Source organism: Salmo salar, chromosome 24 (genome assembly GCF_965601325.2).
Source record: "Salmo salar chromosome 24, fSalSal1, whole genome shotgun sequence".
NCBI classification, from domain to species: domain Eukaryota; kingdom Metazoa; phylum Chordata; class Actinopteri; order Salmoniformes; family Salmonidae; genus Salmo; species Salmo salar.
The window spans coordinates 24,086,591-24,102,094 of NC_138314.1; the positions used below are offsets into that span (position 1 = coordinate 24,086,591).

Genomic DNA, 15,504 nt, shown 5'->3' on the forward strand with positions numbered 1-15,504 from the left:
TAATCCTATAGCTTGTTCTCCATTTTCTTTTAAATAGTAAGCCAACATGTTTTCAGCACTTTTATTTCCCTGACTGATCAAAACGTTTCTCTTGCTCTCTCTCGTCTCTCTGCAGCAGACATATGGTGAGCAATATGTTTGGAACATTGACTCGCAATACATATAGAATCGTGATTATCGCAATACATATTGTATCGGCACCCAAGTATTGTGATTAGGGTTGCAAAGTACTGGACACCGGACACCCTAGACCCAATTCAGTTTACATACCGCCCCAACAGACGATGCAATCGCCATCACACTACGTAAGAATGCTGTTCATTGACTAGAGCTCAGCATTCAACACCATAGTACCCTCCAAGCTCATCATCAAGCTGGAGGCCCTGGGTCTCAACCCCGCCCTGTGCAATTGGGTCCTGGACTTTGATGGGCCGCCCCCAGGTGGTGAAGGTAGGAAACAACATCTCCACTTCGCTGACCCTCAACACTGGGGCCCCACAAGGGTGCGTGCTCAGCCCCTCCTGTACTCCCTGTTCACCCACGACTGCGTGGCCATGCACGCCTCCAACACAATCATCAAGTTTGCAGACGACACAACAATAGCGGGCTTGATTACCAACAATGACGAGACAGCCTACATGGAGGAGGTGAGGGCACTCGGAGTGTGGTGTCAGAAAAACAACCTCTCACTGAACGTCAACAAAACAAAGGAGATGATCGTGGACTTCAGGAAACAGCAGAGGGAGCACCCCCCTATCCACATCGACAGGAGAGCAGTGGAGAAGATGGAAAGTTAAGTTCCTCGGAGTACACATCACAGACAAACTGAAATGGTCCACCCACACAGACAGTGTGGTGAAGAAGGCGCAACAGCGTTAATAGAAAATTACTCAAGTAAAAGTGAAAGTCACCCAATAAAATACTACTTGAGTAAAAGTCAAAGTATTTAAATAATTTCAATTTCTTATATTAAGCAAACCAAATGGCACCATTTTCTTTTTTTCTTTTTTCTTTACGGATAGCCAGGGGCACACTCCAACACTCTGACATAATTTACAAACAAAGCATATGTGTTTAGTGAGTCCTCCAGATCAGAGGCAGTAGATGACCAGGGATGTTCTCTTGTCAAGTGCGTGAATTGGACCATTTTCCTGTCCTGCTAAGCATTCAAAATGTAACGAGTACTTTTAGGTGTCAGGGAAAATGTATGGAGTAAAAAGTACAGTATTTTCTTTAGGAATGTAGTGAAGTAAAAGTTGTCAAAAATAAAAATAGTAAAGTACAGACACCAAAAAAACAACTTAAGTAGTACTTGAAAGTATTTTTAAACCACTGCTCAGTACAGATAATTTCCACACTGCCACGTAGGGCTGCACGATATGGGCAAATATTCTAGGACTTATGTAACGATGTGCACTGAGAGTCGGGAAGCAAGTCCAGGGAGTGAGTGTTTTAATAAAATAAACAGAACATAATACAAAACAAGAAACACTAACAGCACACAGACAAGAAACAAAAACAATGACACCTGAGGAAGGAACCAAAGGGAGTGACATATATAGGGCAGGTAATCAAGGAGGTGATGGAGTCCAGGTGAGTGTCATAATGCGCATAACGATGGTGACAGGTGTGCGCCATAACGAGCAGCCTGGTGACCTAGAGGCCGGAGAGGGAGCACACGTGACAACTTATTTTTAACCAAATGTTGCAATTGCGATTTGACTTGCGAATTAGAGAAAAACTGTTGGAATCATGGAAATAGAATGACTATTCTAATGTTATAGTTAGAATATAAAGTAGGCACTTTGAATACAGTGTTGTTTGAGATGAAAACAAATTAAAATGCCATGGAGTTGTTATTGTGACATGGTAGGATCTAAAGTGTTGATAAGTGTTTCCTAGGGGACCCTATTAGCTTTGACTACATTGCTTGTTTTCTCTTAGCTACTTCATGTAGCTAACATATTCCTCTTTGATTTAGAAGATACTGTTGCAAAAACAACATGCTGATTTAGGCCTACACCATCACTGGTATTATCAGGTTGTATTAGCTAGCTACGTTTGCTCTTACTCAGTACATTTATTAGCTTTCTAGCTATTAGCGGCTAACAATTAGCATCTCAAGATTTAGGACAACTTGCTAAGAAAATACAAACAGCTGTTTGCTGATGTAAGAAACAAACTAATAGTGTCATTATAGAACGCTAGTGGATTTATATTAAGAAGCAAAGTGAAAACAGCATTGTTGTCATCAACATTATTGCATTTGCTGCATTGACCATGCAGACTGAATGCAAATGTCTCGTGGTTGAGGAACATCAAATGTGCTCCTTGAGTGACGGGGCGTGGCTAGGTCTGTATGGAAAGTGGCACGGTGAGAAAGAGCAGAGAGAGATAACTCGAGTAGCGAAGTAAACTATAAAAATTGACATTACACATGGCGTATCACATTTAACAAACCAATCATTCAAATACCAGTATAGAAGGTAAAGTAAAAACCCAAACCGGTCCCTGTATCAATACCGGTATATAATAAAATACGGTATACTGCCCAGCCCTACCTGTCACCTAAAACCCTGACAAACTTTTACAGATGCACAATCGAGAGCATCCTGTCGGGCTGTATCACAGCTTGGTACGGCAACTGCTTCTCACAGCTTCTATCTCAAGGCCATCAGACTGCTAAACAGCAATCACTAACTCAGAGAGGCTGCTGCCTACATTGAGACCCAATCACTGGCCACTTTAATAAATGGATCACTAGTCACTTTAAACAATGCCACTTTCGGCCATTGCTCATCCATATATTTATATGTACATATTCTCATTCACACCTTTAGATTTGTGTGTATTAGGTAGTTGTTGGGAAATTGTTAGATATTACTGTACTATCGGAACTATAAACACAAGCATTTCACTACACTCGCATTAACATCTGCAAACCATGTGTATGTCACCAACAAATTGATTTGATTATTCACTAAATTTATGGTTTATATTTAGGACAATGTTTTACAGCTTCGTCATTGTATATATACAGTACCAGTCAAAAGTTTTGACACACCTACTCACAAGGGTTTTTCTTTATTTTTACCATTTAGTGAGAGAATGCCAAGAGTGGGCAAAGCTGTCATCAAGGCAAAGTGTGGCTATATATTTTATTATTTTATATACTGTATTTTGCATGAGGGCCAGAGATAGTTACAGACACCTGTGATAATCCAAAGTACCCAAAAGGGCCACTAGATGTTTTGTGATAAATTACATAAAATCCTTGAAAGTTACTACAATTGTGGTAGTTTACTGGTAAACTTCTAGTTTCCAGCAATATACCCTCCCTTTGCAACCCGAACCGTGATAATATCGTAGCGTGAGGTCCCATGGCAATTCCCAGCCCTACAATCTAGCCTACTTAAATACTTCATCCATGGATTTCACTTTAGAAGCAATATCCATGCGCCACAGAACTATCAAATTGAGGATTTAATCAAAGGACTATATAAAGTTAGGCATGCTCCCTGCACTCTGTAGAAAGGCCTTAAAACCTCTTCGGGATAGGGGGCAGTATTTTCACGGCCGGATGAAAAACGTACCCAAATTAAACTGCCTGCTTCTCGGGCCCAGAAACTAAGATATGCATATTATTAGTAGATTTGGATAGAGAACACTCTGAAGTTTCTAAAACTGTTTGCATGATGTCTGTGAGTATAACAGAACTCATATGGCAGGCAAAAACCTGAGAAAAATCCAACCAGGAAGTGGGAAATCTGAGGTTGTAGTTTTTTCAAGTGATTGCCTTTACAGTATACAGTGACTTAGGGTTCATTCTGCACTTCCTAAAGCTTCCACTAGATGTCAACAGTCTTTAGAACCTTGTTTGAGGATTCTATGGTGAATTTGATGGTAATAACAGCCCAAGGAAGTAGGTGTCCCATTATAAGTCATGGGCTCAGTCACGCGCAAGGACTTGGGAGCGAGCCGAGTTCATATTCACTCCTAAAGAGAAAGGATAGGTCCGGTTAGAATATTATTGAAGATATATGTTAAAACAACCTAAAGATTGATTCTATACATCGTTTGACATGTTTCTACAAACTGTAGTATAACTTTTTTGACTTTTCGTCTGGACTAAGTAAGCACACGCGTTGTGGATTTGGATAGTGAACCTAACGCGCGAACAAAATGGATGTATTTGGACATAAATATGAACTTTATCGAACATTTATTGAGGAGCTGGGGTTCCTGGGAGTGCCTTCTGATGAAGATAATCAAAGGTAAGTGAATATTTATAATGTAATTTCTTAGTTTTATTGACTCCAAGATGGCGAGTTTCTGTTTGCTAGTTGTTGTTGTCTTCTGGGCTGTACTCAGATTATTGCAAATTGTGCTTTCGCCGTGAACCTTTTTTGAAATCTGACAAAGCGGTAGCATTTAGGAGAAGTCTATCTATAATTCTGTGCATAACACTTGTATATTGATCAAAGTTTATGATGAGTATTTCTGTAATATGTGTGCTCATTGTGCTCATTCACCGGGAGGTTTGGAGGGAAAACATTTCTGAACATTACGCGCCAATGTAGAATGGGGTTTTTGGATATAAATATGAACTTTATCGAGCAAAACATACATGTATTGTGTAACATGAAGTCCTATGAGTGCCATCTGATGAAGATCATCAAAGGTTAGTGAATATTTTAGCTGTACTTTTGGTTTTTGTGATGCATCTAGTTGCTTGGAAAATGGCTGTGTGGTTTTTCTTGTGAAGTTTATGTCCTAACATAATCTAACTTTATGCTTTCGCCGTAAAGCCTTTTTGAAATCGGACAATGTGGTTGGATTAACGAGAGTCTTATCTTTAAAATGGTGTAAAATAGTTGATTGTTTGAGAAAATGGAATTATGAGATTTTAGCTGTTTTGAATTTGGCGCTCTGATTTTCCACTGGCTGTTGTCAAAATCAATCCCGTTAACGGGATTAGAGCGCGAAGGGGTCACTAACAGGTAACCAGAGCAGAGTTGGAGCATCAGTCAGACATGATTAAACAACTCTTGACACAGTCTGGCTGCTTCCCAGGAAGCTCCAGCCCAGCCAGCTCCCAGCCAGCTCACCTCCCAGTCACTGGGCTCAGCCCACGGAGCAGCAGACCTGCTCTCCAGAGTCAGACCAGTCAGACTGAGCCTGCAGGCTTCAGCCAGCCTTTAGATGGGACCCATTCAGCAAGGCATATGGCCCCTGGAGTACCTGACATTAACACCAGAACAGCTGCCAAATCTAGTAAACAGCACATGTTGCAGGTGAATCTGTCACTCACCCACATTCGCAGGAACAGTTCTGAGAGTCTAATTGAGGACTAGGCCCAATGCAGACTAGAAGAATTAGAGTTTTTGGAAGAAGAGAGGGGTAGAAAAGGGTACAGCAGGAAAGGGAGATTTGGAGGGTCATTGAAAATCATATGTACTTACCACTGTTGCACCTCTTTCTCTGTAACTGTAAGAAAAAAGGAGAGTTTTTAGCAAGAGAGAATAAAGTTATGTATCATGTCTCAGACCATTTCAATGACTTGGAAAAATCCACTGGCAGTTGAAAATCACAGATTCCCATGGCTGCATAGGACTGGACTGTCACAAAAATAATCTAATTATGATTGCACTGAGCACTTCGGGGTTTCTTATCATCATTTTGCACCCACCCTGAGGAATAATGTGTAATTATTTTTGTTGTTTAATGTATAATTGAATTCAGTACTTTTGTTGTGTAATGGAATTCAGTACTTTTGTTGTTTACAAACTGAATGATTCATCACACCTGAAGCTATGGAATTCACTGCTACATAGCTCCCAAGGACTTCCACATTATTATAATTTCAAAGGTCAACTTAGCAGATTCATGGACAGAGGAAGAGAGAGAGACAAAGAGAGAGACAGAGAGAGAGAGAGGTTAGCAGGAGGAAAGTGAGTGGCTTGGGGAGCAAGACGTGTTATCATGCCCACAAACAAGGTTAGCATCAACCACTCCCTCGTGGTTCTCCCTCCAGCCTCCAAAGTAACCAAAGCAATTTTCACCATCTGAACAATGAGGCATACTCTCTAAAACAAGGGCGGAAAAATCTATGGCTGTGTAGGTAACCTGGTAGACCTGTGAGGGCGTTTTGAATGTACACTGCTCATAGCCTCAGGACAGACATGGGGATTCTCTAAACTGACAGGATGCTTCTTAATAAGGCACCACAAACAACACAATGAACTATGTTCATGGGCTACATTTTGCTGTTCCCACTGCCACAGGTCATACTGACATGGATATGGTGGTGCGGTACTGTTGCCTCGGTAATGAGTGTTCTAATGTTGTAGTCTCCATAACCTTAGTTAGATAAAAAAGCTCATATATAGAATCCTTCAAGACCTTATCCAGTCTTTGGAGGGAATAATTCATGGATTTGAATAGTCACAACTATCATATTACCTGAACCTTACACAGTGAGGGCTCTATTCTAACAAAACGAACACAATGGTAAATCTAAGCACTGGCGATAGTGCTATAGGCTGGGGGTGGGTGAGAAATATTTTTATATTTTCACAGCTTTCATTATCAGCGCAATAGCTGGCGGTAGCGCGAAATGGCTGGGTTTTGAGAAGAAAAAAAACTAGGCGTTGTATGTGTGAGGCAGGTTCTCAATAAGCAAAATATACACTACATAACCAAAAGTATGCGGACACCTGCTAGTTAAACATCTCATTCCAAAATCATTTGCATTAGTATGGAGTTGGTCCCCCCTTTGCTGCTATAACAGCCTCCACTCTTCTGGGAAGGCTTCCCAAAAGATGTTGGAACATTGCTGTGGGGACTTGCTTTCATTCAGCCACAACAGCATTAGTGAGGTCGGGCACTGATGTTGGGCGATTTGGCGTTCCAATTCATCTCAAAGCCCGAACCATGAAAAACAGCCCTAGACCATTATTCCTCCTCCACCAAACTTTACAGATGGCACTATGCATTTGGGCAGGTAGAGTTTGGCATCCGCCAAACCCAGAATCTTCCATCGAACTGCCAGATGGTGAAGAGTGATTCATCACTCCAGAGAACGCGTTTCCACTGCTCCAGAGTCCAATGGTGGTGAGCTATACACCACTCCAGCCGGCGCTTGGCATTGCGCATGGTGATCTTAGGCTTGTGTGAGGCTGCTTGGCCATGGAAACCCATTTCATGAAGCTCCTGATGAACAGTTCTTGTGCTGATGTTGCTGCCAGAGGCAGTTTGGAACTCGGTTGTGAGTGTTACAATCGAGGACAGACGATTTTTACACGCTACATGCTTCAGCACTCGGCGGTCCTGTTCTGTGAGCTTGTGTGGCCTATCACTTCGCGGCTGAGCCCTTGTTGCTCTTAGATGTTTCCACTTCACAATAACAGCACTTACAGTTGCCCGGGGCAGCTCTAGCAGGGCAGACATTTGATGAACTGACTTGATGGAAAGGTGGCATCCTATCACGGTGCCACGTTGAAAGTCACTGAGCTCTTCAGTAAGGCCATTCTACTGCCAATGTTTGTCTATGGCGATTGCATGGCTGTGTGCTCGATTTTATACACCTGTCAGCAATGGGAGTGACTGAAATAGCCAAATCCAATCATTTTATGGGGTGTCCACATACTTGTGTCCATGTAGTGTATATAATGTATAAAGGCGAAGCTGTAAAACATTGTCCTAAATATAAACCATCAATTTAGTGAATACCATTGTTTAATATATGGGTTTCAACATTATATTTATTTTACTATGTGAATGCCAAACTGCTGGCAGTTGTGAAAAGAGTTAATTGAAAATAATGCCATTGTTGATTAGATGCTGTTTAAATTAATTATGCTATTTTCTCTTGAACCATATGGTCTATCCACTAGAAACACATGGACAATATGGACACAGATATAAACAATGAAAACTATATATGAATACATTTTTTCAAAGTTATTCATGCAGAAATTATACATTTTGTATATATAGTGTAGCCTAGGCCTGATGTTGATACTGAATTATAGGACTGAATAATTGGAATACGTTTGGAGGAGAGCGTCTTTGGTAACCAAATGAGAGGCGCTCTTTGGGAATGGGGATGGATATAAGCCGCATGGAGTATGCACTGCAGGTAAGCCTATGTGAATTGTGAGTACTGCAAAAGCCACATGCGTAGACAACCATTTAGAAAGTTTTATGGATCTAAGCTACTTGGTGAATACATGGCCAGGATAAGAAAGACCCCAGATGCATTGCTTTTGAACCAGCTTTCCTTAAAGTGAGGGAAGGGTAGCTTACTAAGGACTTGTATTTTAATGAAACGAAACGGAAAACAAGCAATTGTTACAGGAAAATAACTGAAATGTTTCCAAATACAAGTGTCACCCGATTTATCTCATGTCTCGTTCCATGATGGGCATATAGCCTACAGTACATGGAGTTTTTTTTTACGCTAATCCAAGATAATAACAGGAGCTGGATAAAATAATGTAAAGCTTCCATAGATAAAAAGGGGATGTCCCCTCACTGTTTTGCTCTTGATCTTTTAATAAAGTTCTGGTGATTTTTTTCCAAAGTGGTTTAGAGACAAATCCTTTATCAATAGTTTTGAACACTTGGCGAATGCATTGGGCAGGACAGAAAAAACAGCCTTCATTGAGAGGAGGGGATATGCTTGGTTTTTAATCAAATTAAATGAAATATGAGGTTTATGGGCACAAAAAGCACATCTCTCTATTTCTATTTCGGCTTTAACAGGTCGAAATTGCAAAAGAGCCCCGAATGTGCAAAGTTCATGTCCAGGAATACCTGTAACTTTCAAGTATTTAGCCCATGTCAGTTACTGCCTGAATGTGAGTTCCCAGTGGAAAGGGAGAGGGATGATGAATAAACGAGAGTAGGTGTCAGCCTTTCCTCCTACACGCTCAATCAAATATCCTTTGGGAAAAGAATGCCTCATTTTAAAGGCCAAAATATAAACTCTTTATTTTCCTCTTTCATTAACAGCAACCTAGACAGCGCCATTTCAATGCTAAGCAGTTCGAATAAAAACATTTTATTAGCATCTCACTGTATGTGCAGCAAATGGTACGCTATTTATACAGTGCCTGGTGCAATGTTGTTTTCAATGGCTCTTTCCTTGATAACAATGTACTTTATTTAGGTAGATAAGTGACTTTGACAATGTTACACAGATTCCTGACTGTAATGCTATGTTAAAGCCTACATCAGTGAAGCTGGGCTATATCCTAGGCCTGTGTGTGCCAGGCTTTCAGAAATAAGTGTGTCTCCAGTGTAAAAGAACAGGAAATGAGTCTCAGCAGAGTCCAGAGATTAAGAAAGCATTTCTTTTGGGAGGAATTTGGAGAGCCTTCAACCAGCATGAGAGAAAATCATCATTAATTCTAACATCCAGACACTGTCTATGAGTCAGAGCTGCGTTTGTGTCCATTACAGAAAGAATGGCCACATCCTGATAATAGTGAGATACTAGATATACCATAGATTGAAAACAAAACCTAGAGCACCTTGTTAAGTGCTCTATATTTTGTAGTAGCTGGTCCGCTCTCAAAAAAGAGATTAAAGGTTAGTATTTAGTATTTATTTAATTCATGTGTATTATATAGTATATTTGAGATGCATTATTGACGTGTGAGTATGTTCCAGGAGCGCACACACGAACGCACCTGTCGCTCGTTACCCTAAACAAGTTCACAATAAAGAAGCACACCTTCAGACACTGATGACACTGACGAAGGCTTAGGCCGAAATGTTTGTCTATCTACCGTGAAATAAATACTAAAAAGACACCTTGAATCTTTTTTTTTGAGTGTGGACCAGCTATGTAATAGAATTTTGCAATTCTATTACAATTTGGTCAACGGACCTGTTCTGAGAGCAGTGGTCACTAGATCTTCCATATTATGTAGTGACAGCTTACAGGAATATTGCAAGCAAGGGGAAAAATGTAACTGTTATAATGGTCGCAGCCATAAGCCAGGCTATTAATTCTCTCCAACAGACTGGTTACAATATTGGTGTTATTTAATCACGTATGGTGACTGACTGGTGCAGTTAGAATAAGTGCAGTATAGAGACATGTTCATCCCTGCTTCACTTTGCTTTGCTCAGCGATTCACAGGGAATCATCATGTGACACATTCAGAAATGACAGAGTCAATCTTATGACTGTCAGGCCAGCCAAGCTACCATTAAAATGGCCTCAAATGTCAATGGCATCAAATAATTGAGGCAATTCACCATGCCTGCGATTCAATCAAGTTTTATTACGTAACTCAGTCAAAGGCAATGGGCAGTAATATAATCAGCCTATAAGGAGGGAGGAAAGCAGTGAGGCCAGGGCTAGCAGCTCAGCTCCCTTTGCTCTGCAGGGCCTGCTCACACACATCCAGCTTGCACTCTGTCAGTCAACCTCTGAGCTGAGTCTGACGGCTAACAAAAACACCTATTACATCCTCAAGTCATTTGACAGGGCTTGCTCTTTCCGCATGATATCAGACCAGTCATTTGACTGGGCTTGCTCGTTCCGCATGATATCAGACCAGTCATTTGACTGGGCTTGCTCGTTCCGCATGATATCAGACCAGTCATTTGGAAAACCATTTAGGCGTGTTCAATTTTAGGTACAGTAGGCTAAACTGTGGCCCCCTACATTAAAAGATGGGTATACTATGCCTTTAGGCATAACATGTTATATAAAATGCTTGTTATAGTGGCAAAATGCAATAGCTAATAGTGACAGAAGCCAGGCACAGGAAGCCTCTCTGCTTTCTGTCCTGCACAACCAAACCTGTAAGACTGGTATCATTATAGATAGGCCTCCAAACGAGCTTCAACACCATACAACTCTCCTTCCGTGGCCTCCAACTGCTTTTAAATGCTAGTAAAACTAAGTGCATGCGCTTCAACCGATTGCTGCCCGCACCTGCCCGCCTGACTAGCATCACTACTCTGGACGGTTCTGACTTAGAATATGTGGACAACTACAAATACCTAGGTGTCTGGTTAGACTGTAAACTCTCCTTCCAGACTCACATTAAGCATCTCCAATCCAAAATGAAATCTAGAATTGGCTTCCTATTTCGCAACAAAGCCTCCTTCACTCATGCTGCCAAACATACCCTCGTAAAACTGACTATCCTACCGATCCTTGACTTCAGCAATGTCATTTACAAAATAGCCTCCAACACTCTACTCACCAAAGCCCCATATACTACCCACCACTGCGACCAGTACGCTCTCGTTGGCTGGCCCTCACTACATATTCGTCGCCAAACCCACTGGCTCCAGGTCATCTATAAGTCTTTGCTAGGTAAAGCCCCACCTTATCTCAGCTCACTGGTCACCATAGCAACACCCACCCGTAGCACGCGCTCTAGCAGGTATATTTCACTGGTCATCCCCAAAGCCAACACTTCCTTAGGCCGCCTTTCCTCCAGTTCTCTGCTGCCAATGATTGGAACGAATTGCAAAAATCTCTGAAGCTGGAGTCTTATATCTCCCTCTCTAACGTTAAGCATCAGCTGTCAGAGCAGCTTACCGATCACTGTACCTGTACACAGCCAATCTGTAAATAGCACACCCAACTACCTCATCCCCATATTATTACTTACCCTCTTGCTCTTTTGCACCCCAGTATCTCTACTTGCACATCTTCATCTGCACATCTATCACTCCAGTATTAATGCTAAATTGTAATTATTTTCACCTCTATGGCCTATTTATTGCCTTACCTTCCTACTCTTCTACATTTGCACACACTGTACATAGATTTTACTATTGACTGTACGTTTGTTTATGTGTAACTCTTTGGTGTTGTTTTTGTCGCACTGCTTTGCTTTATCTTGGCCAAGTCGCAGTTGTAAATGAGAACTTGTTCTCAACTGGCCTACCAGGTTAAATAAAGGTGAAATAAAATCAAATAAAAATGACTTTGAAGTATCAAAAGAGAATGGATCAAATTTGGCATTGGATCAAACTGAGGTTGGCAATAAGAGTAAAAAAGTTGCTTGTGAGATTTACTTGACTGGCTGTCAAAGTACCTTGGATGCAAAATATATTTTTTTAAATCAGCAGAACTGCATCCCTAAATTTAGCTAAAGCACAGACGGTGCTCCTCCTCTAAGTTGGGTGTGTGCCTTGGACAGGATAGGAGTGTAAGCCAGCTTCTTTTAATATTTTATTATGGCACTGAAAGCAGGCCTACAACATCCTGAGCTCAAAATTGATCACTGAAAACATCTTCCTATGGGAAAGGAAGAAAGTCCCTGCCCATTTTCTGAAAACATCTGAAACCCTACCTCTTCAAAGAGTATCTTAAATAATCCCACAGCACCTCCCCCCGCATCACCACCCCCCCAAAAAAAAAAAAATTGGAAGAATTTTATGAACCAACATTCACACTTGATTCCCTTCCTAGCTCTGACATTGCTGATAGCTACTTTATTGAAGAACAATGTACTTACTATGACTGTGATATGTGGTTGTCCCACCTAGCTATCTTAAGATGAATGCACTAACTGTAAGTCGCTCTGGATAAGAGTGTCTGCGAAATGACTCAAATGTATGTAAATGCTATAAGAGAGGAAGGATATTTAAGCTTCTCAACAGGATAGGGAGAAGAGGAACCAGAAAGAGGAGGGAAGGAGACATAATGAGGAGAGAAATGATAAGGGGTCTAAGTTAGACAAGAGCGGGGTAAGGGAGGGCATGCTGGGAGAAAAGGCTGGGTGCCCCTCTGAGCAAAGCTAAGCAGATAAGATCCTAATTATACTAGTTCGTTCCTTGCTCAAAGAGGGCAATCAGGGGATGTAGAGAGTGAGAGAGGGAGATAGAGAGAGGGAATTAGAAGAGGGAGAAAACAGGAAAGAGAGCTGGCTAAAGGACAGCAGCAAATAGCCCATCCCAGCACGAAGCCCAATCTTCCTCACCCCTGCAATTTCCTGTCACAGCAGCCTTCCCTGGTTGTGGTGCGGTGAAGCCCACCATGTGAAAAACACTGTCATTAGGCAGCCATAGGCTGTCAACTCCCACCCAACACCTGGCATGCTATGCTACAGGCTAGCCATCCATTAGACTAGATACAGTGAGGGCAACACATTTGAACAATCAGTTAAACTCTAGTCTGTTAAGTACTAAAACAACAAAATATAATTGTTTTTAAGCACAATGGATGGCTTGGCTTATATGGATTCTGTGATTAGAGAGTTTAGGCCTAAATAACATAATTTTGATTATCTTGTTATTTCTGCAAATGCCTCCAGTCTACTTTGCTTACACAGGTTTGCTTACACAGGTTAAGTGATGTATGAAAATATTGTTATTTCGCCTGCTACTTAAAGACCTTTTAAAACAGTTTGCCTAAATGTGCATACTTATGGAAATGTATGAAGGCTCCAGCAAGCCCATATTTGCTATCTTTGGCAAAACACCAGTGTGATTTGCTGATCCAAAGTCTTAACCCCATCAGCATTTTAAAAGATCTCTCCTTCCCAGTGGAGTGTTTCAAAAGACGCTGATTAGAACCACTTCCAGACCTAAACTAATCACAATTTGTGACACCATATGAGTATTTATGCAAAAATACGAAGGCTATATCCACAGTGGAGCTGACATTTAATTTGTGCTGTTGATTATGAGGATTAAGAGAAACAGAGGTGAAGATGTCTTACTCAGGCTACACGCAAACCAGTTCATATGAGGCACACATTTAATACTATTTCTATTCACTGTTGCTCATCATAAAACGCTTAAAACGATAACGATTATAGATCGTCTTGGGTCACTGCTATTATAGTGCTGTTATGGGTATTAGCCTAAATAGGATTAGTTACTGCATGTTACAATGATTTTGTGATCCCCACAAATAAAAACATATTAGCATTTTTTACAATCCATGTCTGATCAGTCCCGTTGAAAAGAGAGAACAGAAAAAAGCAAGAAGGCTACTCACAGTAGGTCTTCCTGGTCAGTTCCTCCACCACCTCCTGCTTGAGCTTGCTGTTTGATTTACCCATGGTCTGTACCTTTCTCCTTACTGCCTTGGGTTACTCCTCCACGCCTCCTCCTGCTCCACCTTGACACACACTAACTGAACAACCCTCTCAGTCCAGTCCTCGCTGGTCAAACAGATGCAAATATGGGCCAGTAGAGGAAAGCAATACAATTATACCACTGAAACAGTCAACTCTGGAAGAGGATCTAACTCAATCCACCCACATCAGGCTTGTGTTCAGTGCAGTCCACTCTGGATGTGTCAAGACTTCAGCCCTCCAGGGCAGCCACTCCAACACCAGGGGCTCAGGACTGAATAATGGGAGATTGCTGACTATCTGAGTCTGAGTGTTCGTCTCTCCTTTCTTTAGAATGTCCAGTGGGTAAGAGTGGCGTTGTGATGCGTTGCTACCTTCGTCCTTGGTTACAGGAGTCACCCAGTGTCTGGGTTTTGTGTACGCTCACTCCCTCACACTCTGCTCACTGTTCCTCTCACCCCTCCTTTTCCTCCTTACACTCTATTTCACCCTTTTCCCCCACCACTCTCTCTGTGGTTTCGGGTAACTTATAAGAGAATCCTCCCTCTTCACAGCTGAGATAAGGGGGTGGGTAAACTAAACTACAATGAACATGGCTCGGCCTCAAAAGCATTCCCTTTTCAATTACACCCCCGGCTTGAACTCAGATCCCAGTAGGGCATCCTTCAGACACAGCAGCAGAAAATACAAAGTCAAAAGGGCTCTGTGACTTAAACTGCTATTTAAAATGCAAAATACCGAAATGAGAGAGAAAATAGAAATGTCCCAATTCTTTGAATGAAAGACTAAGGTGGTTTTCCCAGTATGTTTCCAGGCTGAGGGATTTACAGAGTGAGAGTTCACTTTTCTCCTCCATTCTGACTCTTCATTTTCCCTACTGCCTGGCCTCACGGCGGCACAGGGTAACCTAATGATTTCAGCCTCTCACAGACGACAGGAGATGGATCATGGAATTTCTCTGTATCAAAGACCTGAGGTGGCATTCACTGATGCTTAACCTCAGCAGCTGACTGAGCCTCAGGACAGGACACTACGGCACCTTATCTCAGTAAGCATTAGGATCTATGCCTATGTGTTTGTTCCATTCCTGGCCAGGACTGTCTTCTCCACTCCATGCATGTAACTGTGGTGGTGGTAATCATCCTTGTGTTTGCTCAGCACTGCGGTCCCGGGTAACCCAGACACTGTGAAAACAAACAGCAGTTGCTAGGTCAAGGCAGTGCCAGGAGGGCCAGACTACTGTGAACATCAGCTATCCTTAATCCCTGGGATCTCACCCACTCCACACCAATGACAGGAGCACTCATCTGTGTCAAATGGTGAGCACTTGTTCTCTTCAAACACTCACCGTTGCCAAGTTTCTACTGAGGATTTACCCCGGTGTTTTACCCAAAAGACTCAGACTTTTCTGTTTCCATCTACGTGGACCCGCGTCTCACTGTGC

The 15,504-nt window shown here is 41.8% G+C and overlaps 1 protein-coding gene across 1 annotated transcript in view; it reads right to left on the reverse strand.

Annotated features, from left to right (window-relative positions):
- Positions 1–15,240, reverse strand: part of ncs1b (neuronal calcium sensor 1b) — a 32,974-nt gene extending 17,734 nt beyond the window's left edge. The window contains exons 1-2 of the mRNA XM_014171850.3: positions 13,982–15,240; positions 5,463–5,487 (exon numbers count right to left, since the gene is read on the reverse strand). Of these exons, the coding sequence (XP_014027325.1) occupies positions 5,463–5,487; positions 13,982–14,045 (89 nt within the window). The 5' untranslated portion in view covers positions 14,046–15,240. The remainder of the gene's footprint in view (positions 1–5,462; positions 5,488–13,981) is intronic.
- Between the last annotated feature and the right edge of the window lie 264 nt (positions 15,241–15,504).